General features: G+C 42.2%; 1 protein-coding gene across 7 annotated transcripts in view; it reads right to left on the bottom strand.

Annotated features, from left to right (window-relative positions):
* Positions 1 to 12,727: 12,727 nt before the first annotated feature.
* si:zfos-2326c3.2 (mitogen-activated protein kinase kinase kinase kinase 4) overlaps positions 12,728 to 25,626 on the bottom strand; it is a 91,713-nt gene continuing 78,814 nt past the window's right edge. For 5 of the 7 annotated variants that reach the window (XM_070553202.1, XM_070553207.1, XM_070553209.1 and 2 more), the window contains 9 exons: positions 23,568 to 23,667; positions 21,701 to 21,856; positions 21,416 to 21,559; positions 21,138 to 21,272; positions 20,156 to 20,256; positions 18,645 to 18,794; positions 14,019 to 14,178; positions 13,558 to 13,697; positions 12,728 to 13,037 (listed from right to left, as the gene is read on the bottom strand). In XM_070553202.1, the coding sequence (XP_070409303.1) occupies positions 12,954 to 13,037; positions 13,558 to 13,697; positions 14,019 to 14,178; positions 18,645 to 18,794; positions 20,156 to 20,256; positions 21,138 to 21,272; positions 21,416 to 21,559; positions 21,701 to 21,856; positions 23,568 to 23,667 (1,170 nt within the window). In that variant the 3' untranslated portion in view covers positions 12,728 to 12,953. Of the gene's footprint in view, positions 13,038 to 13,557; positions 13,698 to 14,018; positions 14,179 to 18,644; positions 18,826 to 20,155; positions 20,257 to 21,137; positions 21,273 to 21,415; positions 21,560 to 21,700; positions 21,857 to 23,567; positions 23,668 to 25,626 lie in introns of those variants that run through there. The other 2 variants (XM_070553204.1, XM_070553211.1) reach the window with 2 other exon arrangements.

Below are 25,626 nucleotides of genomic sequence, written 5' to 3'. Positions count from 1 at the left end.
TGCGGATATGCTCACTAGTTAACTAGTGAGGTGCAGATTTGCTCACTAGTTAACTAGTGCACCCTAAAACGCCCACTAGTTAACTAGTAAGGTGCAAAAAAGCATCACTAGTGAACTTGTAAAGTGCAGATATGCTCACTAGTTAACTAGTGGGCCCCAAAATGTCAACAAGTTAACTAGTAGGGTGCGGATTTGCTCACTAGTTAACTAGTGAGGCACAGATATGCTCACTAGTTAACTAGTGATGTGCGGATTTGCTCACTAGTTAACTAGTGAGGTGCAGATTTGCTCACTAGTTAACTAGTGCGCCCTAAAGCGCCCACTAGTTAACTAGTAAGGTGCAAAAAAGCATCACTAGTTAACTTGTAAAGTGCAGATATGCTCACTAGTTAACTAGTGGGCCCCAAAACGCCAACTAGTTAACTAGTAGGGTGCGGATTTGCTCACTAGTTAACTAGTGAGGTGCGTATATGCTCACTAGTTAACTAGTGAAGTGCGGATTTGCTTACTAGTTAACTAGTGAGGCGCGGATTTGCTCACTAGTTAACTAGTGAAGTGCGGATTTGCTCACTAGTTAACTAGTGAGGTGCGGATTTGCTCACTAGTTAACTAGTGAGGTGCAGATTTGCTCACTAGTTAACTAGTGAGGTGCGGATTTGCTCACTAGTTAACTAGTGAGGTGCGGATATGCTCACTAGTTAACTAGTGAGGTGCAGATATGCTCACTAGTTAACTAGTGCGCACAAGCCGCACACTAGTTGCTGTTTTTGGAGCAATCTAGTTTACTTGTTATGTAAAAATGTGTTCTTACTAGTTAACTAGTGACAAATTTACCTTCACTAGTTAACTAGTTGACATATTTGGCCTTTCTAGTTCACTTGTAATGGGACAGGAAGCACTCACTAGTTAACTAGTGAGCATATCTGCATTATAATTTTTTCTCAGTAGCTTATAGAGGGCAAACTGAGCCTTACATGTTAAGTAGTGAACACAAAACACTGTCACTAGTTAACTAGCTGCAGAAAAATGCCCCTAAAACTAGTAAATTTGTGGAATTTGAATAAATACACACTTGGCTGGCATTCTGTGTAACATGTTAACTAGTTCGACCGCTGTACTGCTCACTAGTTAGCTAGTGAGCAAATCCGGCCTTTACATGCAAATGAAGAAATGCAGAACAGCAATGTGATTGGTCCATTTAGGACTGAGAAACAGAGAAAGTATGGCGGACTCTGTTCAGGCTGTTCTAAGAGAAAATTTGATAAACTAAGATTGTTTGAGCATATAAATATGTTTTGACGACATTTGTAGCGAGAAAGTTGTGGTGTATTGCTGTAATCTTTGTTCAGTTAACGTGTACAGTCTTTAGTTTTCAGTTATTAGTCTGAAAAAGCCTGGAGGCGGAAGGCAGCGGCAGACAGCATGTCTGTTTCTGTTGACAGGAAAGTGCAGAAACTCCGCAGAAATCTCCGTCAGATATATTGTTTCACATTTGTACGGAAGCGACAAGTTTATAATAATAAAAAAGGCTCTATTTTACATACGTTGCTGTAAAGCCTGCCAGCACTCATGGTGTTTTGAAGGGATAAATTTGCGAAGAGATTTAGCATCTAGTGCTGGTGGTCTAGTGACTAACGCGTTCGCCTGCAATGGCGAAGGTCGCGGGTTCGATCCTGGTTAATATACTTTAGTTTTGTACATTATTTCACTTCTTTTCTTTTGCATAATTTTTGTATTTATGTCAACAAGAAACAAAATACGTAACGGATTACTGGGCAGAGTTACACACACACACACACACACACACACACACACACACACACACACACACACACACACACACACACACACACACACACACACACACAAAACATGTAAACAAGTATTTTATGAGTATGAATCTGATTATTGCCGACAGTCGATATTTAAGCATGTGTGTCCCCCTTCCTCAATCCATCCTCGCAAAATAAAATCATCGGCACAGCACAGCAGGCTTTCTCTTGATCCAGAACTAGCACTTCGAAATTGATCATGTCCGCGGCCATCTGCTGCACAATCAGCTGCTCGCATCGCAGGAAACATTGAAAACAGCTTCATGAACTGAGACACAACAGGGTTAACATCGACAAAAAATCCACAAATAAATCTAAATAATTAATGCCATTTCCGTCTTATTCGTTGAAATATACAAATAGCAGATCATAAATCTAGAGCAGAAAAAGCTGCTGCAGGAAGCAGGGTTTGTAGTTATTCATGCACCAATTCATCAATGTGATTATTGATCAAGATCAGGTAAACTGATATTAATGTTGCAACATTTCATTTGATCATCTGAATGATACCATACAACTGAATGACCTGTTGAGTCTCTGCATATTCAGGTATTTACTACGGAAAACAAACAACAGCAGGCAGCAGCAGGACTCCCCATGTTATTTCTCGGGTCGCTGGCCTGCGGTCGTCGGGGCCGCTGCGGTCAGCTCTTAGCCGGGAAGCCCTCGTTCGGCTGCGTGGGTTGCTTCACCGTGGACCAGCTCCCAGCAGCCGCTGGTCGGGAGAAACGCTCTGGCTGCAGCTCCGATCAGACCCTACCAACACCTCGCCACAGACAGCACCGCATTAAAAGCCCACAATTACGACCCGCTCCCCAAAGTTACAATTCTCAAACACTGATGAACACATACATAACCCACAACAGCTATGAAATGTGTGTTATTTACGGCAAAAAGGAGATATTTTTCAAGCCGACGTGCCACTGTTAACCGCAGTTGGCTTGGAAATGTGCTGATTTTATTATTTTTGTCAATTAAAATCCTCCTTGTTTGCTCTTACGTTTTACGAAAACGCAATATTAATTAAAGCACGCTTTAGTGATCAGCATGTAAAGCAAAGAAGAAATGTGAACATTTCAACCCATTTCGAACCAACCAGTAATATGATTTCTTAACACGGTGCAGCGGCAGCATTTAAAAACCAAAATATAGTTTTTACTCTCCAAAAAAAGGAGAAGACAGTCACGGTGCAGCAACCCATTTTAGTCCATTATTCTCCACAATAAATATCCAGACAGAGAATTTCTACGGCCTCGCTGTAAACTCCAATGTCACCCAGGACCAGTCTTAAAGAGACAACGTGCTTAAAGGGAAAGTGTGTAGATTTCTGGCAATAGGGGGTAGTAAATACCAAAGTCACTGCAAACAAGCTGTATTTTTTGTTCAAGTGAGGACCTTACTAACTAATGCTCATAAAGCCAACAAAACCCTCTGGACTCTAGCTGTAACTCTCAAATTAGGATATGAGATTAATGACTCAGGTTCACGCTCCAATACATTAATTGTTTGAGAAATGCATCTTTTTATGTTGAGTGCCATCCGCCAAATAACACACAAGAAAAGGAAGAAGAAGAGTGTTGTTGCACAGTTTTCAAAGGAGTCAAAAACCACCAGCAAAACCATAAATACAGCTAAATAAACATAGAATCCAACATGGCGTCCTCCAGAGAGTCGGACCCTCGCCTGTGTATTTTATTACTATGAAGGGTACATGAACTGATTAGGAACACAAGGTCATAGGGTCAAAGGTCAAGGTCGTGTGAGGTCATATATATATATATATATATATATATATATATATATATATATATATATATATATATATATATAAAAATTGCCTGAACGGGTTGAATGATTTTGACCAAATCAGAGGTGATAGCTCCCTATCAAAGGTAGATAAACTGATCAGGTCACAACCTCATAGGGTCAAAGGTAAAGGTCGTGTGAGGCCGTATATATGAAAAATTGTTTTTTGTGTGCAATATCTTCTTAACAGGTTGAAATACTTTGACCAAATCGCAGATGAGAACTCCCTATCTAAGGTAAATAAACTCATGAGGTACAAAACCTCATAGGATCAAAGGTCAAGGTTGTGTGAGGCCGTATATATGAAAATTTGGCTTTTGTGTGCAATATCTCCTGAACGGGTTGAAGGATTTTGACAAAATCAGAGGTCATAACTCCCTATCAAAGGTAAATAAACTCATCACATACACAAGCTCATAGGGTCAGAGGTCAGTGTCATGAGAGGAATATATATGACCAGTCAGGCATATCCCGCGACGCTCTGCATCGATTTGCAGGGCTTTCTTGTTTCTACAGAGTTTATGTAGGGTGCTGCTGGTTTGGGGTGTTATGTCAGCAGGCAGAGTTTAGGAGTCTGACAGCTGTGGGGAAGAAACTGTTTCGGGACCTGGTAGTCTTAGTCCATAGGCTCCTGTAGCGCTTCCCAGAGGGCAGGAGGGTGAAGAGTCCATTCGATGGGTGACTGGAGTCAGATGGTTTTCCCTGCCCTTTTCAGACACCAAGAAAAGAGGAGAGTAACTTTATTTTGTTTGTGTGATTTTATTTTGTTGTGTGACTACTGGTTGCAGTTCCCTGTTCAATTGATTGCTGTTCCCTGTTAAATTAAAAAAAGAAAAAAGTCTAAAGTTTTGTTTTGACTGGAGAGAACTAAAAAAGGTTACACTGTCTTCTGGTACTAGCTCAAAATAACAAGTGGTGCTCGCTGCAGAACCACAAAGGCGGAGCTGCACCAGAAGGTGGAGCTGCACCAGAGTCAGCCCCGCCCATTCCATCAGAGTCAGTCTAATTCCTTCCAGTTGTCAGACTTGATAGCATTCTGGAACCAAAGAGGGTGTTGTAGCTAAAAAATGCGAGATTGAGGACGGAGTTGAGAAGTTAATTGAACAGTTTTTGTAAAGGTTCCATATAATTAAAAATCTAACTTTTGGGACTTTTAATCATGTTATATTGTCATTTCCTCATAAGAAACACGCCAAAGCCATTTTTAGCCTCATTCATGCATTTTCCTCCCATCTCAGCTTCAATTTGGTCTCCTCCCCCGAAGCGGGTCTGGTCTTGGTTCTCAAATCTGGATATTCTGTGAATTTTCTGACAAATTATTTCTGAAATGACTTCTACTGAGACACCGCCAATAAACCATACATCCCATCTCAGAGACACACTGGGAAGCACAATTACATGTAACGCCACTTGATTTATAACAGATGTGGTGGTGTAGTGGTTATGGAGTCAGGTTGACATGCTGTTTCGCCTCCCAGTAGTGTAAGTTTTAGGTAGTTTACAACCTCTTTTCTTCATTTCTAGCTACACTTGCCAGTACTATGTTTACAACAATTTACTGGTATACCGTTTAACATATAATGTGTTTTTTTATTTATTTATTCGTTTATTTAGCCAGTGTGAGTCCATTTGTGAGCAGAGTTTCAACTAAAATGCTGTTTAGGAACGACCAAATTCAAAGAACTTTTAGCGACATAAATATTTTGCTGAAAATAAACATTACAACTAAAATATAAACTTATTGAATGTATCAGCTGGCTAAATAGACTGTTGACGACCCCACCGAGAATCGAACCAGCATCAGCTGAGGGGAAAGCAAAAACCAACTCAGACGATTTTACCACTAGACCACCAGAACCCATTCAATAGACTGAAGTGCTGTTCTACACCACTTTTATTAGACCAGCTGCAGGCAGATATTCGCTAAAAGAAACCTTTTCATTTCGAGATATATTCAGTCTTTGTCATGTAGCAAGTTATATTTATCTTGTTTAATTGGAGCATAGAACATAGCATTAACGACTGTAAACTAGTAACAGCCGTAATTCATGTGGGTCAGGTCAGTTTGCGATAAAGTTGAAAACAAAAACGGAAGTCAGTGGGCTAGGCTGAGTTTGCGTGAATGGGCGGGGTGCAGCTCCGCCTTTGTGGTTTTGCAGCGAGCACCCTCTCCCAAATAACCATAGTTTTTTCCCTCAGTGTTATTTGATCTATTTCTTGGGAAGATGGGTGGATGGATGGATGGAGATATATATATATATATATATATATATATATATATATATATATATATATATATATATATATATATATATATATATAAAATTATTTTTAATATAGCCTTTTTCAATACCAAACTTTCAATACCAAACAAAAATGAACTACAATAAAATTGCTGGCACACTAAATTCCAATTCTCCTCAATGGGACTTGAACTCGCCAACTGATCTCCCTTACACGACACCAAACGAGGTGCTTTACTTGATTTGGGAGGGGGGAATAAAAGCAGTAAAACAATAAAACTTTGAACATTACAACACAAAGAGAAAATAAATAATGTTACAGCAATTGCGGAATGCCATCTGATGGATTCGAACCCGCCGCAACGACCAACCAGTAGGTGTCAAACCATGACTAATGAGTGCAAGCCTTGGCGCTCAGGGACACCCATCAGTATGTGATTGTGAGGCCACAGCACATACGTTTTAGACTGGGTGGGATTCTTATACCCAACAGGAGTCTTCTGCCCGCCTTCTCATTAGAATATGCATAATTTGTGTTTCAGGCACTAGTTAACTAGTGAGCTGCTGCACTGCCACACATGTAAAGTGGTGAAATTTCAATTGTTCCACTAGTTAACTAGTGGACAAAAATGGTCAGCTTGTATGTGTTTTTAGATGTAACTAGTTAACTAGTGAGCAAATCCGCACCTCACTAGTTAACTAGTGAGGTGCAGATATGCTCACTAGTTAACTAGTGAGGTACTAGTGAGGTGCAGATATGCTCACTAGTTAACTAGTGAGCATATCTGCACCTCACTAGTTAACTAGTGAGCAAATCCGCACCTCACTAGTTAACTAGTGAGCAAATCCGCACCTCACTAGTTAACTAGTGAGCAAATCTGCACCTCACTAGTTAACTAGTGAGCAAATCCGCACCTCACTAGTTAACCAGTGAGCATATCTGCGCCTCACTAGTTAACTAGTAAGCAAATCCGCACGTCACTAGTTAACTAGTGAGCATATCTGCGCCTCACTAGTTAACTAGTGAGCAAATCCGCACCCTACTAGTTAACTAGTTGGTGTTTTGGGGCCCACTAGTTAACTAGTGAGCATATCTGCACTTTACAAGTTAACTAGTGATGCTTTTTTGCACCTTACTAGTTAACTAGTGGGCGCTTAAGGGTGCACTAGTTAACTAGTGAGCAAATCTGCACCTCACTAGTTAACTAGTGAGCATATCCGCACCTTACTAGTTAACTTGTGGGCGTTTTGGGGCCCACTAGTGAACTAGTGACACTTATTTTGCACCTCACTAGTTAACTAGTGGACATTTGTACCCTCTCTAGTTAACTAGTGAGCAGTTCCGCCTTCACAAGTTTACATGTAAGTGTCACACTGAAGCCACTACTAGTTCACTAGCTGAGGTTCCTCTGGCCAGCATGTTAACTTGTGTGCCGCATGCAAATGTTTGGGGTGGGATTTTGCAAAATTCCACACTGTGATTGGTTGTCATATTTTATTTTAACATAGTGAGCCAATAGAAAGCCTCAATTTGAGAAATTCTCTGCCTCCTAATTAGAATTCTGTGCAACTAGCTAGCTAGTGTGAATGTAGGCTTGAACTAGTTTACTAGTATACATTTATGTCCTCACTAGTTAACTAGTTTGGACAATGGATGCATCAACTAGGTAACTAGTGAGCCTGCTACAATCAACTAGCTAGCTAGTGAGTCATTAATGGTTCACTAGTTAACTAGTGGCACTGACCTACTCCAACTACTTAACTAGTTAGGAGTTTTGCCTTCACTAGTGAACATGTGGACACTTTGAACTGTCACTAGTTAACTAGTGAGACACAAAAACCTTCAAATAGCTGACTGGTATGCATTTTAGCCCTTACTAGTTAACTAGTGAGCCATTTTTGTGTCACCTAGTTAACTAGGAAGCCAAAATGTGTTCACTTGTCAACTAGTGGGCATTTCTTCTGTCACTAGTTAACTGGTGTGCACATTTTGGCCATCACTAGTTAACTAGTGAGACACAAAAACTTTCAACTAGCTGACTGGTATGCATTTTGGCCTTTACTAGTTAACTAGTGAGCCATTTTTGTGTCACCTACTTAACTAGTGAAGCCAAAATGTGTTCACTAGTTAACTAGTGAACATTTCCGTCTCCCACTAGTTAACTGGTGGGCTCATTTTGACCCTGACTAGTTAACTAGTGAGACACAAATACCTTCAACTAGCTGACTGGTATGCATTTTGGCCTTTACTAGTTAACTAATGAGTCATTTTTGTGTCAACTAGTTAACTAGTGAAGGTCAAAATGTGTTCACTAGTTAACTAGCGTGTACAGTTTGACCCTCACTAGTTAACTAGTTGACCTGTTGACAAGATATCAGAATTAATGCTCAAGCGGCTGGCCAAATTGGGCAAAGTTAACAAGTGGGATTTTTACATTCAGTAGTCAGCTAGTACAAGTTTTTGTACCTTACTAGTTGACTAGTAAAAACTGAATGTGTTTTAACTAGTTAACTAGTGGACATTGATCTGTCCACTAGTTAACTAGTGAACACACTGAGCAATACTAGTTAACTAGTAAGATATGAAACATTTTAACTAGTTAACTAGAGAGAATTTAGGCCTTACTAGTTAACTAGTTGACATTTAGGCTGTCACTATTTAACTAGTTGACACAAACATGTCTAACTAGTTAACTAGTGGACAGAAATGGCTTACATGTTCATGACAATGCTGGCTGATATCCTGATATCAGAATAAATGCTCATTTGGCTTGCCATAGAGAAGGGTAACAGGCTTTAAAATATGTCTGATTCACATATTTAGTCATTTTTAAATCAAGCAAAAATGATTAAAAGAGATTAAAGCTTCAGTCTTTGGCTTGATGTTTATGGCTCAGTGTGTAAAGAAAAATAACCAGACATCGTTTTCCTGCAGCTCATTGCATCGTCTCGAAAAGACAAAAACAAATTCAAAATCAAGAAGGTTAGAAACGGGAGAGCACCCTGGATCTGGTAGTGTCACTAAAGCTGATCCCAGACCACAGGCAACAATATGGATCACAACACCTCAGAGCAGGAAAAACATAGAGGATGGTTTTTGTGCAAAACACCTGGAACACATCAGGAGAAAGTCACCCTGGTGGCTTCCCGTGGGTCACATGCAGGAAACCTGCTCCAAGGCTGAGTTTCACATTTATACATCTATAATTCTGTACAAACACGTAAAGATGGCTTGTTGTTTATAAAGCATTTAGAAAACAGTGTATTTGAGGCAAATATATACATCTCAGGCTGTACAAAACACAGGAAAACCAGCAAAGACAAACTGGGATTCGTAAATCTTCACAACACCATTTCAAGCAAAATAAAAACCTTCATTTGGTCCCTAAACTGATTTGTGGTGAGATGAATGCTAACACTGGAGTTAGAGGACAGAAAAGACCCAAATAAATAGATAAATCTTCCGGAAGTTTTTATAACCACTTGGGAATGTTCTTGTTTTCCACAGAAACACAACGAATATACATGAAGCTGAGACTGCCGATGTTTTTAAATTAAACTTAAAAACCTATTTTTTGTCATTCTATATACTTTTAGGTTTATTTACATCTAGATATATTTTATTTGTTAGTTTGTCATATTTACCGCGTTACACATAAAAGAAAAAAATTTAGACTGATTGATATTAGTCTGAAAAGACTAAATAAGCCGAAGTTATCGCCCTGCTCCTATATGGAACTAGGATTGGGACAATATTACATGTAGCTTGTACCAAGCTTTGTAACCTGTAACATGCTTTGTAACTTTAACTTTCATTTTGTAGCCTGTAATTCTCGTTTTGTAACACGTAACATTTGGTATGTAACATGAAACTTTCATTTTGTTACTTGCAGAAAACAATCAATGTACAAGTTTCAAAACACAAATCTCAGTCTACAAGTACAAAACATTTTGTCCCATTTCTAGCTTCCTTCCCAAAAAATCAATGACCGGCTTTGTCTGGTCAGCCAATCACGAGTCTTGGATTCCTGTCCAAGACAATTCCTGTTGGAAGGAAGCTCGAATTGGGACAAAATGTTTTGTACATGTAGACTGAGATTTGTGTTTTGAGAGTTGTGACTTGAAACTTGTACATTGATTTTTTTTTACAAGTTAAATTTCATATTGTCCCAATCCAAGTTCCATACTCCTGTTGATGACATCACACTACGGCAACACAGTTTGGACAAACTATATTGTGTTTCAACCAATTAAGCACTAAAATCAGTATCAGACTACCAACAGAACCACTCTAACACAATTCAAAGATGTGAATTTTGCATGTATTTATTTAATTAACCATTTTTATTACTTCAGTTGTTCTTATTTTGTTGCTATTTGTTCAATAAAGTTGAGTGAATGAATTTGAGTACATAGATCATTTTACTTTTTCATGGTGTTTAGCCTGGGATTACTTATTGGACTAAATATCACTTTCAAAGGTAATGACGTGCTTCGTTAGTCGCTCGTGACGAATTATGACCCATGGAAGATGCAACCCCCGTAACTCCCACAAATTATCCAGACCAACTAAAATCTTCTAACCTACAACAGACCGATCGTAGCAGCAGCAAAACTATTTAGCTCTGCAGGCTGATCTAGCCACGCTCCATTGTAGCCTCAGCAGGCCTACCATTGGCCCAAACAATTTTAGCTAGCTAATCACAGCGCTCTATGTTGTAGAGACACATGAGTGGGCTTGGAACGAAAGCTGCGACTGACAAAAACTACAAAGATGGCCTCGGCTCAGGAACAGCGCTCGCCTGAATGCCTTTGGCATCAGCTTTTAGATTTGGGCATTTCTATAAGACCAGAGCAGACAGAGGTACTCAAGTCCTTTATTTTGCTTCTTCTTCGGCGGTTTATGACGGACTGCCCCATTGAGCGGCTTCTGTAACTATGGAGGTGTGATTTGGGTGGCTGTCGGGCGTGGTGCACACTTGTGTGTGTGTGTGTGTTTGGACATGTCTTCACAGACGACTCTTTCTTTCTCGCTATTTTGAGCCTAAACAAACATCAGTGTCCACTGAAGCCTTCATTTCCAACTATGACAGCGTCTGAGGTTCTTCTGCTTCGTTTCATCTGGTTTTCTATTGAAAACAAGAACTTTCCTAAAGTTCTGAGCAGTGGCGTGTTTGGAGGGTTTACAAACAGGAAGTGCAGATCTGATAACTGGGTAAAGGCATTTTTTAAAGCAAATCCCTCCCCAAAAGTAATGAAAAGGTAAAATGTGATGGAGGATCATAGAGTCATCTAGACATGGTGGTGTTACTCCTCCTGATGTCATAGCTCTGTTGTAAAAAGAAACGAAAATTAAAGAGCAAATTGCAGGTTACATTTTTTTTCTAATTCATATAAAATGATGTACAAAAATACTATCTGAAATGCTTATTGTGGATATTTCATTTTAAAATACATAATGGCAGTTGTTTTCTGATAAAAAGTGGCCTTTCTCAGCAAAGCTTCTAAAAAGGCTCTTTTTTCTAAATGTGAACCTCTAACGTAACCAAAGGGAGTTAGAAGCTTGGCGCTGCCTCAGCTCAGTGTCGAGAGTGGGTAGTTTTAGGGTAAAGAGGTCAAGTTATCCAGTCAGTGTGTGTGTTTACTAGTGTTGGATTGTGTTCATGTTGATAAACTATAGTGTGTGAAGGCTGCACCAACTCCAGCCTGTCTGGACATCGACTCCACGGGTTTCCAGATAAGAGAAACAGCGCCTCTATCTCCGTGCCTGAGAGCGTTTTATGCAGCTGAAAACATGGACTCCTGTAGCCCACATCGGTCGGTATTGGGTCAGGGAGGTCCACGCTGGGCTCTGGAGACCCATGGTGGGGTTTTAAAAACTTAAATGTGGATTTCTGGAACTCAGATCACCATCAGAACCAGGTCTTAACCAACCACCAGAAGAGACGCGCGGCTCAGCAGGCCAGCTGGTTTCTGAGTCAGAACCAGATCAGAACCGCCACCTGGACCACCAGGAGAGGATCATGCGCAGTTTTAAAAAAATACCAGCTGGACTGGCTCGCTGGTGTCTGGGTCGGATCCAGCTCACAGAAGCCCGCATGAGCTCCAGAACCGGATGACAGGCGTCTCTCTCCCTCACTCTAAGCGCTAAACTATGTTATGTGAACAGATATTAATGAGTATGAGACCGCTGACAGACGCTCATTAGTATTAATATTATATTAACTGACGGATACTATTTTAACTGTCTGGCGCATGATAGTAAGCTGTACTATATTGTGATGTTAGCAAACGAGTTTAAGCTAGCATCGTTAACTCTCCTGCTGCTCCCCCGCCGCTTCTCCTTAATCTCTGCTTTGGCCGATGGTTTCTCCCTCTGGTTTGTCTCTGCTCTCTGGGGCGAGCAGCAAACTCATAACTTTATGGTTTTGGTCCATCATAAGTAGAATTATAAACATTTAAAGTTTCCTCTGTGTCAGAGGCGTATTAGAATCCATATGATTCTCTGGATTAAGCTAACAGGACTCCCTCAGCTGACGTCACTTGGTTTGGCCAAAAAAAACTTTTCTCACAAAAATGACTCTGAGCCTAAATAATTTATGTCAGTGTAAAAAAAATGTTTAAAACGAGTTTCTATTATGTTTCTCTAAACATTGGTTCATGGGAGTCTCTAACCTGCAGTTTGCTCTTTAAAAACTAAATCCTCAAACCAAAGAACGTGATCTTCCTGTTGAAAGCAGATGATGATAAATCAGCAGACCATCCTCAGACCTGCAAAGTGTGGGTCAATCACTGATGCTGGGATGGGAGCAGCTCTGATGTCTCCTGCTGCTCTCATTTCAAACAGGTGAACCAGTTACCTGGTGAGGATTAGCTCCTATTGGTGTGGCTACTGCAGCTGGAGACGCAGAGCGACGGGCTGGAGGAGGAGAAGATGGAGCGGTGGGATTTAGGATCAATCACAATAAAACCTCAGGGTTCCAGCTTCTTTTTTCCTGATGATTCAAATTGGTCATGACCAATCCAATTCTCAGACCCAACTAGTCAATCCCAGAGTTCACAGGTCTGCTCGTCACCAGCTGAAGAGCGAATTCTGTCCGAGAGTCATGAAGTAGATCTGACTGCTGCCTCCTGACTGCACTGAGGCAAAGAACACCTGCAACAACAAGCAGACATCAGGAGGTGTCCTAAACAAATTTGTTTCCATAAAGATCAGCAACCAACGTCCTACAGAACATGGCTGACATGAATTAGGAAAAAAAAACAAAAGCACTAACTGGAAAACGTAACTCTTAACCAACCGATCCTGCTTCTTCAAACAGAAGCTACGGGAGAAGGTTTACGTTTTATCCACATACTTGGATATTCCTCGACTTTCACAATCACTTATAGAGAAAAATGTTCATATTCTTCTGCAGACAGATGGATGATATATGAATTGACCACATGGATATGGTTATATCAGGTAGAGCACTGCCTCTGTAACAGGATTAGTACATTCCTGCTGACATGTTTGCTGCCCTCTAGTGGAGTAACTGATGATATTTTATTGTAACATTTCTGTAAGTCTTGTATCAAAAACCTGATACACGCAATTAAAGGGAACAGTTTTCCTTTCAACAGTTAAAAACATTTGAGTTTGTGCTGCAGACTTTGACGGCAGCTCTCACTGGTACCTTGTCGTTCCTCTCACACAGAAACTTGAGTTTTTTGGCCTTTTTGTGCATGAAGACTCCCTCGAGGCTCCCGGTGTTGGCCGACCTCAACTCAATGGCCTTCTCTCCCCAACCCATCACCTGGTTGGACTGAAGGTAGGCTGGAGACACAGAGCGGAGCAGGAAGAGCAGCCGTAAGGAGACCAACACATCTATCGGATCAACTTCACTCACTCACTCACGCACGCACGCACGCACGCACACACACACAAACCACCTTATTTTTAGCCCAAACTGTCTCAGATCTGGTCTCTCTGCAGAAAACCACTAGGACTATAATCTATAACAGATGAAATGCTCCTGCGTATCACACCGGTCCACAGTTTATCCACAGAACTTTGGACAATGGCTGGGAGCAGGACCGAAGAGAACACACACCGTGCGTGTGTGTACGTGTGTGTGTGTGTCTGGTCCAGAGTTACCGACTGATGTAGGCATCTCCCCCCACTGCAGCACCGTATCCTTGGTGATGCGTCCAAATGTGTCAATGTAGACGCCTTCGTCTTCGTAGCACACCAGGACCTCTGTTCCAGCTTTGTTCGGTAAAATGATAACAGCGTGAGGACGGATGGAGCCCTGAATCTGTCACACACAAACACAGCCAACATTATTCCTAACTTATTCATGCAAGAGGGACAAAAAGATTACGGCAGGCAGAGCACCATGTAGCAAATGCTACAGCTAGCTGCTATTGACGCTCTGGAGTAACTAAAAACAGTGCAGCTGGTGGTGATGTAAAAGTTCATAACATAGCACATATTGTGGAGGCCTAGTTTTGTTTTGCAATAGCAGCTAGCCATTAGCTCATCAACCAGTCTCAGTTTCACCAAACTGAGGTTGTTCATTTAAGTCTGAATGCAAAACATCTGAACTTTGACCTTTAGTTCCTGATTGAAACATGGACCTAAAATAAAATAAGTAATTGGACATTGAATTAATTTTAAAAAATGTCGCTAATTATGAAATAAAAAAATACTTTTTTGTATGAATAAATGGTAAATGGCCTGTATTTGATATAGCACCTTCTAGAGTCCTGGAACCCCCCAAGGCGCTTTACAACACAATCAGTCATTCACCCATTCACACACACATTCACACACTGGTGGGGATGAGCTACATTGTAGCCACAGCTGCCCTGGGGCGCACTGACAGAGGAAAGGCTGCCGAGCACTGGTGCCACCGGTCCCTCCGACCACCACCAGCAGGCAATGTGGGTTAAGTGTATTGCCCAAGGACACAATGACAGCGACAGACTGAGCGGGGCTCGAACCTGCAACCTTCCGATTACGGGACGAGCACTTAACTCCTGTGCCACCATCGCAGGGGTCGGCAACCTGTTCCCATCAAAGAGCCATTATTACCCGTTTCCCACAGTAAAGAAAACACTGGGAGCCACAGCAGCTGCGGCGTTGTGGGCGGGGCCTACCCTCAGACAGCAGAGAGCTGCTCACAACAGGTGACAACAGCCGGTACCGGTCACTCGTGTACGTCAAAGCTATCTTTCATAAGACGATAATCAATAAAATGATTTATATAAAGTGGAACCAGAAGTTGTAGCCCGTCTCTGCTACAATATTTTTGGTATTTTTCACCCTGTTGGTGGTTTTACTGAGCAGGTGCCACTTTTGTCATACGTTTCTTTTAAAAACATGTTTAGACTGTTCAGAATAAAAATCCAGGCTCTGTCACATTTGATTGTTGTAATTAAACTTTGTAGGTGGGGAAGGTTAGAAAAGGATCCGATCATTTTGTTTTTCCCTCATTTACAGTAACGGAGATAACGGCGCAGTGCGCCTGGCTCTGGTGTTAATCAAGTTTAATTTTATCTCTTTGCAACAATTTTCACAAGAAAACAGAACAGTTAAAAGCAGGGCTTGTGTTGACCGGACAGTTCCTGCATTTGACCGTTTAATTTGACAGAGAAAGAATAGAAAGAATTACCCCGACGCATGCAGACGAACTGACATTTTATTCGTTTCGCACATCGCAGATGTAGCTAAATCACTCAAGAAAAGATTCTCATCTGAACATCTGAGATGGACACCGCTCAGCGCAGCTCACTATCAGCATGTACTACATAAGGTCCACAGCGAGCTGAAGATGTGGAGAGGGGCTTGGAGCACGTCGCAGAACCAGGGCGCATGCAGGAAGATTCCTCCGACTGAAGCGAGACTTGTCACTTAGAAAATGTTCCCTGATTATGAAACTTTGGCTGAATAGCGCTTGTTCCTGTCTCCAATGTGGCGACACATCCAGGAGCCGTCTGAGGAGAATCCCAGAATCTCACATCCTCCAGCTCAGAAAGCGCCTATATGATTACGCACAAGCGTGACGCGTCAACCCGGTCTCACAGTAGACCGGGTTGGACCTGTTCAGGTTTACGTAGACAATCTTTACATTTAGAATTAGCATACAGATGTAAAATTAATGCAGTAAAATATAAAGCATTTTATTTAAATATCCACTCATTATTTTACAAGCACAGAGCCGCATCAGATGGATGGAAGAGCCGCAGTTGCTGACCCCCGGAATAAAGTAAACTGGCTCTGAAACTTCCAACAGGTTAAACTCTAAGTGTCGTTTATGTGCCATTGGAGCTCTGTCGGGGTGAAACCAGCCGTAGTTATTTTAAACTGACCCAGAAACGTGTCGGAGCTGAAATATTCTACTGTGAGTTCATGTTGAATCAGCTCTAGAAGGACAAATAAACACATGGCTCTCGTTTTAAAACATTCTCACCTGCAGTTTCTAGATATAAACACAACCAGACGGTCAGCAGCTGCACTGATGTCAACGTTTTTTTATTTATTTAAAACAAGCAGTTAAGCTCTTTATCCTAAAAAAAATAAGGAGTTCTGCAGTTAAATGTAAGAAAAGCAGAAAGTTGGGCGGTGATCTGATACGTTACCGGAGTGTGAGCCACCACAATCCTGAGCATGAGAACGGGCATCCACAAGCGCAGCGCAATCTTTATCCTCTGCCTCGGGATCAGCATCCTTACATAGTTCAGCTCCGTGTGTGTGTGTGTGTGTGTGTGTGAATGGGATCTACAGAGGAGCTGAGGATGGGGAAGTGTCCTCCAGAGTGATAAAAGAAGTGGAAGTGAGTGGGTTTTAGACAGTGGTGAAGGCACCGGAGTTGTAGGAAGCTATGTGACTACTCGCCTAACAAACCCAAGGATAAGAAAAACCTCCACGGGAGGGAGAGTGGGTCAGAAACCACACTCTGAGAGGTAATGACTGCAGGAGAAGGAGGACAGGAGGGAGGTATTTTTAGAGCGTCTTCTCCCCCCGTCTCCCCTTCCATCCCTCTGACTCCCCCACTTCTCACAGGAAGCTGCACACACACAGGAAGTCGTTCATCATCTCACAGAAACGGTTGTTAGAAATCAAAACTTGATTTGATTTTCTACAAACTAACTCTGTTACCCGCCCTAACTGGAGGGTCCCGAAACATCAAATCCAGTTCAGACACCAGCCGCCCACTCCAGAGTCTAAGGAGGAGAAGAAACGTACAGATACCGAACCTACTGATGGCATGTGTGCAGAAAACAGGAGTAAATGAGTTCAGAGTATTTTAATCAGGCTGGTTAGAACAGATTCACCAAGATGTGTCAGAATCTGTGACTCATCTGGGCTTTACATAAAGCAGAATAACAACTCAACACACAACCTGCTCCGTCTTTATTCCCACCAGCAGTGGGCGAGCTGCTGACAGTTGTACCGCTTTCATTTAGGAACAGAAACCCAGCTGATTTATATTATACATCACCAGCTTAGTGGTACAGGGTCTGCCTTGTGACTGGGAGATCAGGGTTCAAATCCTGGTGGGGTCATACCAAAGACTTTAAAAATGGTACCCAATGCCTCCCTCCCTTGACACTCGGCTTTATGGGGTTGGATTGAGGGGGTTAAACCGCCAAATAGCTCCTGAGCACAGCCACAGCTGCAGCACAGCGCTCCCCCAGGGGGTGGGTCAGAAGTGGAGAACACACTAGTGTGTGTGACAGCTAATGGGACTTTAACTTGGTTATTTTATGGCAGAATAACTTACTGGAGAGCGATCCTTTTGGAAATGTAGGCACAACTCTCTGAGACAAACCCGTTTACACACCAAGTTCAACAGAAAACAGCAAGTATGCTAAATGCTACAGATTAAGGCTACAGAGGTTTTGCAGATAATGATGCACTTTTTTGTTTTTGCTAGTTAAGTAACTGCACATCTGCATGTGACTCTTATTTTGAAAGTTTGCAGATGTTTCACACTTCTCTTGTGTTTGACTTCCTGTCTGGCCTGATCTGAAATTCTGGGCTAGATGGTTTCTGGAAGCGTAGCGTGTGAAGAATAGCCTAGAAGCATTAGCAGCACATCCCTACGCTTTAGGAAGACTTCCAAATGCAACGCTACAGAGCTACACTATTTTTACAGAACATTCCGGCATCTTCACTAGTAGTTGAGACCATTAAAGGACAATATTGTAAGTACTGTTGACGCTATATTCATGGTCCCTCCTATTATCTTCCTGTCCATCTCCAGAGAGGATCTGCTCAGCCACATTGCGCTGGATGTTTAGGAATGGTTTCAGAGACTTAGGCTACGTTCACACTGCAGGCATAAGTGCATCAAATCCGCTTTTTCCCCACATGTGACCCATATCTGATTTTTTAATGACAGTCTGAACAGCACAGATCTGATTTTTTCAAATGCGATCCAGGTCACTTTCATATGTGGAACTGATTCAGATACATATCTGATGTGGAAGCGACTGCAGCCTGAACGGTCATGTCGCATTTAACCTGTCTCCTACATCACTGAGCCAGCAGAGGTGAGCATTGTGTTTATTAAGTTTATTTGTCCTTAAAAAGATTAAAAGCTGTTTGTTGCATTAAAGACCTAAAGCCTCTTCTGCTGAGAGGTGGTTGCACCATCACAGGTGCATTAGAGTTCACGTGCCGGGGTCACGCTGACAGCAACAGCAGGATTTAAGGTGGGTGGCCCTTATGTCATCTGACTGAGGTCTATTACACTGAGGTGTATCAGATGCTTACATGTGTAGGCAGGTAGAGATCATACGGGGTTCCAGAGTCGACATCGATGGCATGGAAACCAGACACAGAGCCGTAGATGACCTTTAACCTCTGTCCTTCCTCCACCGTCAGGTCAACAGATAATGGTTTTTGAGGCAGGGCCCTGAAGGACTGGGAGGACACGTTGACACCATCAGATCATCTGAACACACGAAGCAGTTTCACTCATGACCAACAGCCCTGAGATGCTATCGCTTCCACAAAGAGTATTTTTGGACGTTTCTAAAGAGCGAGGGTTAAGCTACATGCTGCTGCAGAACAGGAAGTAGCTCAGGCCACAGAGGACAGAAATAAATGGGACACCGCTCTGCTGAGAAGCTGCAGCCTGGCTGAGTCGTGTCTGTGGAACTGAGCCTGTTTGGTTTCACCTGGTCAACATCTACCAGCGTTTTGTCCCAGATATGCTAATATGACAACATGTTGAGGCTGCTGGCCCCATTCAGTAGATGTTAGCCATGTCATTAAGATAACCAAAGTGAAACATCAGTTTTTATACAGCAGAGTCTGAGAAGACTGATGGGCTAACGGCTAGACCAAAGACTGATGGGCTAACGGCTAGGCCAAAGACTGATGGGCTAACGGCTAGACCAGGGGTGTCTCTTCACACCTTGTGAAGTGGATCCTGGTAACTTTGATCAATAATGACTTAAACCTGAGTCGTGTTTAGATTTAAACTAACAAATACAGAATGACACGAATCATACACGTAGAAGGGCGTGAAAATACCGAAGTCCAGGGCAGCTTCTTCTGTTTTAGCAGCAGAATTGTCTGAAAAAATCCAGAGTTTTACTAAAATGTGTTTGAAATGCAGTGATACCTTTAACTGTTGAGCCAATTTTTTATAGTACTACTTCCCACTAGAACTAGAAAAGTAAAGATTGTTCCTTTTGCTTAACACTAGTCAGAACGCCATTCTAACTGCAGATCATGTTCAATATGTAGAGACTGTAGAAGCTTCTGAACAGTCAATTCAACGACCTTTAACCTTTGCACAGAAACATACCTGAAAATGACTGAAGCATCTCTCTAAACTCAGGATGCACAATATATCAGCATCAATATCGGTATCGGCCGATATTAGTCATTTTTTAACATATCGGTATCGGCCTGATAAATACAACTGGGCCGATATTAACAACTGATACTTTTTCCATCTTGCTTCCATTTGTTTATCTGTTTCAGAGGGTGAGGGGGGTGATGTGGATTTGTTTAGTCATGTGACAGTGATGGTAATCATCTCAGAAGCCTAAATGTGTGTGGTGTACAAAATAACACACAAACTTTAGTAATTTTCATTCTATACAAAATCTGCTGATCTTAGAAGCATTAATCTCAGTTTATCGGTATCGGTGCATCACTCCTCTAAACTATTATTGACCAGCGTAGCTGTCTTCTCTCCTTACGACCAGGTCAATGACCTCCTCTGTGCTCTGAGTGGATGTTCAGTTCTTATTCATCATGGTGTTACCAACCTTGAAGGCCATGAACTTGTGATAGGGTTTGGGGGCCCAGGCATAGACCTCCACGGCGTTCTTCAGAGCAATCACCAAGAACTTAATCTTCTCGTATCTCACTGAAAACCCAGACAGACAGACATGAGGAGCTAGCTGCGTGCTAGTTATGGTTTGAGTTAAACTCTCATAGATGCTGCTTGTATCAGACATGGGAGAACCACAACTGAGACTGATTACACACATGTTCTATTCTCAGAGACTCAATCGGGGACGTTAATGGATTTGTATTCTTAAAATCCTTCTGTTGCTGTTTAGGAGACATCAGGAGTTCTGAATATCTGAACCTAGCCCACCTTCCCAGTGGCTTAGTGGTAGAGTGTCCGCCCTGGGACTGGGAGATCAAGGTTCAAATCCCTGTCGGGTCAAACTAAAGACATTAAAATGGGACCCAATGCCTCCCTGCTTGATGCTTAGCTCCTCACGGCAGTGAGAAGGAGAGACAGGCAGAGAGCTGCAGCTTCAGTCTCTTTCTGTGTGTGTGTGTGTGTGGGGGGGGGGGGGGGGGGGGGGCTCCTCACGGCAGTGAGGAGAGAAGCAGCTTTAGTCAGAGGCGAAGTTGACTTCTCAGTATCCAGAATGATAATGAATCGCGAATGCGAGCATCTCCCGCTGCTTGATTTTACCCACCAATCGGAGGCTCCCTCTAACGGTAGGTGTGTGTCTGAGTCGGCCAATCAGGTATTGGGTGTGTTGGACCTGTTCAACCCAAAGCAGACCTCCTCGGTATGCGGGACGAAAAACCGACCGGTTGAGTGTGGAAAAGTACAAGGCTACCTAGATATGAATACTTTAAAAGCTACCCAGTCCGGTCCGTGCTGGCCCAGATGTGAAAGCGCTGTGAACGTTAGTCGTGAGAAAGGGAAAAACACTCCTAGTTTCACTTTTGTTCTGTTTAAAAGAAAATAAAAGGCTCAAAAAGCCCTTTTCATTGTTCACTTACCCACTTTATAGTGTACACAACCCTCCAAGTCCCCCACTGAGGTCCAGCCTAGTCTCTTCTCCACCTCTGGGTCGTTGTGGAGGATCTTATTCCTTAACCAGGACAGGTAGTACAGACGCAGCTTGTTCTTTTTTCCTACAGGAATAGATGGGTGAAGGCAGAGCTGATGGTGAACACAACACCAACACAGCTCTCTCATATTCCTTCTAACTATCCCGTTCATGTTAGTTGGTTCATTACTTTTGAACAGTGGGCTGGTCCTGTTAGAGGAGACCTACCTGATATTGTAATGAGGACATTGAGTCCCTCCAGGACATCCATCTGCTGAAACCTCCGTCTGCTGATGAGAGAGTAGACTTTTCCCTGTCCGCTTCGATCCAGCAGCCAAAGGCCATTTTCTGTACCCACCAGCAGGTTCACTCCTGCAGAACCAAGCCGACAGGTTCCACGAGCTTAATGTGCAGCTCTGCCAACCCATTTAAAAAACTATCGCTGAAGAAACGACCAGAAAATGGTCCTCTACAAACCAAAAAACAGAACCAACATGAGAAAACACAACAAACCCCAAAGTCCAGCACACAGAACCTCAGCGTTGAACTTCTTCTTGTACTTGCGGATCTCTGGCGTGTCACTCTGAGGTCGGATGTTGGTTGGGTTCACGTTCACCACGGAGCCCTTCCTGTGACTCTCCCTCTTCAGTGGCTCACCTTTGCTGCCTGCTGCACAAGCAGGAGGACAAACTTACATCTAATACACAAACAGAGAAACTCTTCTCTTACTGTTTCTCTGTTCTCATTCTGGAAAACACAACGAGTTCAGCGCTCTCGCCCTAACCTTGTACAAACAGCGGAGATGATGATGAAAGAACATAAACAGGAACTCTGTCTTCAGCCTCCAAGCTGACACGTAACAGTCAGAAAACTCAAGTTAAAATGTTAAAGTTGTTGTTTGTTAAATGTTAACAAATCCAACTGAACTGTTATAAACGAGTTTCTGTGTAATTATAATTAGAATGACTTAAGTAAACTTGATGAAGTCCCCATTAAACCTACATTCAGTTCTAACTTTGCTGCTGGTCTAATTTTTATATCTCTAGAACATTTAGTTTTTACAACCCGGTGGCCGGGTGCAGGTCAGACATTCAGCTGTGTCCAGGTCCGGGGGCTGCAGCCCTCCAAGGACAATCACGTCACAGTGAAGCGACAACACTGTCCAGGCTAGGAGCTGAATGTGACGCGTTTTCTGTTATTGTCCCCAGATTCGTGTCCCAACTGGCCCTTAATTCATTTGGGCCGAACGGAAGGTTTTGATCCTGTAACAATGATGAAGCTGGAGAGGTTTAATATATGGAGGTACAAACTTACAGCAGTTGTGCTGTTAAGAGTTTTACACATTTGTGCTTTAAATATATATATTATTAAAAAACAGAAGAAAAAATCGTCATAATTGACCTCATAAGACAGAAAGAAAGAAAAAAAAGGATCTTTATAAAGCGCCTCTCAAAATGGGAATCACGAGGCACTTCACAAAAACAAACAAAAGAAATTAAAGTAGAAAAATGATTTTAAATAATTATTAAAAATATGTTTAAAATGAGAAACTAAATAAAAATTGTAATGAAAAAAATAATAATGTAAGGAAAGGGAGAGAGAAAATGAATAGGAAATAGGGAAATCAGTGGATCCCTGGAAAGGCGGAATAAGGAGAGGGAGGTGATGAAGGTCACACCGAAGCCTGAACAAGTGAGTCTTCAGCTGCTTCTTAAAGGAGACTACTGAGTCCACTGATCTCAGGCTCAGGGGGAGAGAGTTCCAGAGTCTGGGGGCCACAGCAGCAAATGATCTGTCACCTTTGGTCTTTAGCCTGGTGTTGCACAACCAGTAGGCTTTGATCACTGGACCTCAGGGACCTGCTGGGGGTGTAGGGACTGAGAAGATCACCAATGTAAGATGGTGCTTGTCCATGTAAGGCCCTATAGACCAGAACCAGGATCTTGAAATGAACCCTGAAGTTGACTGACTGAACAGAAGCGGGGTGATGTGGGTCTGTTTGGAGGACTTGGTCAGAAGCCGAGCACAGGCATTCTGTGCGGGTCTCGTATTTCTTCATGGTTTGCTGCTAAGTTTTGTTTGAACTTCTTTTAAGCAACGTTGCGGTTGCTAGGCGACATATGCTGGAAAAAGGGTGAGAATAAACAGACCAACCAATTTTACAGCCACCCACATCCGGTCCCGGCAGCTGATGAAGGACCTAAGTGGACCTCACAAGGATGCTGCACCTGAGCATGAACATGTCCATCAGCTTCACTTCACAGAAGTAGACGGAGGGGTCGGCCATATTGCAAAATGTTGATCATTTCATGTTTAGGACATGAGAGCAACTGAATCCATCCATGTGTATTTCATTTAAAATGTGTATAAATGGACTCACTGGGACTGAGCGGTGGCGACGACATGGGGATCAGTCTTGGGTCGATGAAGGACAGGGAGGAGGAGCACGAGGTGCTCATTCCAGTGGGACTGCTCATAGCCTGTGAACAACAACATTCATGTAGTGATTCTGTTTGGGTTTAAATCAGAAGTGCAGCTTTTAACTCACAGATTGGAAACATTATCTCAGAGATTGTCTGTTAAATAATTACACAAAGTGCCTTAAGCTTCACCTTAAAACGTACGATTAAGACTTTTACACAGAAAAACTGTTGAGACAGACTGGTGCACCAACGCCCCCTGGTGGGAAAATGAGGCTAACACATCTGTATTAACAGAAATATCTTTCTTCATCAAACTAACTTTATTCATAAAGCATCTTTCGTACATCAGACACAAACACAAGATCTGGCCCGTGAGCTACTTTTACACAATTGAAGCACCGAAGAGCTACGATTTATTCCCGCTGGTATTTTTCCAATACGCTTATGGTAATATACACTTACTATATTAACATGCATTGTACTCACAAGTTGATTTCTTTGTATTTCAGTACATCAATATTATAAAAAATCACAAGGAAAAAAGCGACAACTAATCGGATACATTCACACAATGAAGTACAAAACTACTTTGTGTGAATGATTTGATGTATTTTATTCAGAATGGATCAGTAACCGTTTCTGACCCTGTGACCTGCCCGACGCAGCGATGCCAGTTTTTTATAATGTTCAGTTATTCTTTCATAAATGAACAAATACTTAAAAAAAACTATAGAATGCCTTTAAAGAACATTTAATGTTCTTTCAAAGGTATCCAATACAAAACATTTCAAGTTAGTGTTTTACTATGATTATTTTTCCAAACAATGCAAAACAACTTTTCTTATAAAATGAATGAAGCTGAAGGTTATTTTTACTAAAATAAAAGCTAAATGTGATGAAAACACAACGTTCTAAATGTTTAAACTAAAGTGAGAACTGTGAAAACAGAAATAACATTTTTTCCTGACTTATTGAATCATTTTCATGATTTTTTTGCTCATGAAAGTTAAGTTTTGCTTCACTATTGAATAACTAACTATGATTTGCTGCATTTATTGCTGACAATATTAAAGTGACAGTGTGTATTTTCCCTGGCGATACCTAAATCGCTGCAAGCAAGCAGAATTTTTGTGTTGGAGTAAGACCTTACCAACGGATGCCCATTCGGGTCAAAAAGCCCTGGGGAGTGCAGCCCCCAGCAAAACAACAAGCACATAGGACTCCCTTTCATCACTGGCAACAAGTGAAGAGGTAAATGTGTAAAACAACAACGTTTAAGAATGACACAAGTGTTAAAACCGTTTGTTCCAAATCAGTAAATGCATTTTGTCCTCAAAGGCACCTGTAGAACGAAACATGGTGTCTAATATGGCATCACCCTGAGACTCAGACCTGCTCCTGCATATTTTAGACTTGATTTTTATGGTTACATGTTATGAAGTCGCTAATATTTTTCAACAACTGGACACCATTTCATTCATTTTGAACAACATTTTGATGGATATTTCCAGAAATTAATGGTAAACACTACACGTTGTCTCTTTAAGGCTGGAGGTGTAGTTTGTTTTTTTCTCCATGGGTCTGACAGCAACAGAGTAGAGAGGGGGGGGGGGAGGGAGGGAGAGAGAGAGAGGGGAATGGGAAAAGAGGGAAGGAGAGAGAGGGGGAGAGAGAGAGAGGGAGAGAGAAAGGGAGGGAGATAGAGAGAGGGGGAAAGAGAGGGAGGGAGAGAGAGAAAGAGAGTGAGAGAGGGGGAGGGAAAGAGAGGGAAGGAGAGAGTGAGAGAGAAAGAGAGGGAGAGAGAGAGAGAGGGAGAAAGGGGGAGGGAAAGAGGGGAAGGAGAGAGAGAGAGAAAGGGAGGGAGAGAGAAAGGGGAAAGAGAGGGAGAGAGGGAGAGAGGGGGAGGGAAAGAGAGAGAGAGAGAGAGAGAGAGAAAGGGATGGAGAGAGAGGGGGATGGGAAAAGAGGGAAGGAGAGAGAGTGAGAGAGGGGGAGAGAAAGGGAGGGAGATAGAGA

This window comes from Nothobranchius furzeri, chromosome 1 (assembly GCF_043380555.1).
Source record: "Nothobranchius furzeri strain GRZ-AD chromosome 1, NfurGRZ-RIMD1, whole genome shotgun sequence".
Lineage (NCBI taxonomy): Eukaryota > Metazoa > Chordata > Actinopteri > Cyprinodontiformes > Nothobranchiidae > Nothobranchius > Nothobranchius furzeri.
This window is presented reverse-complemented; position numbering and strand designations above follow the sequence as displayed.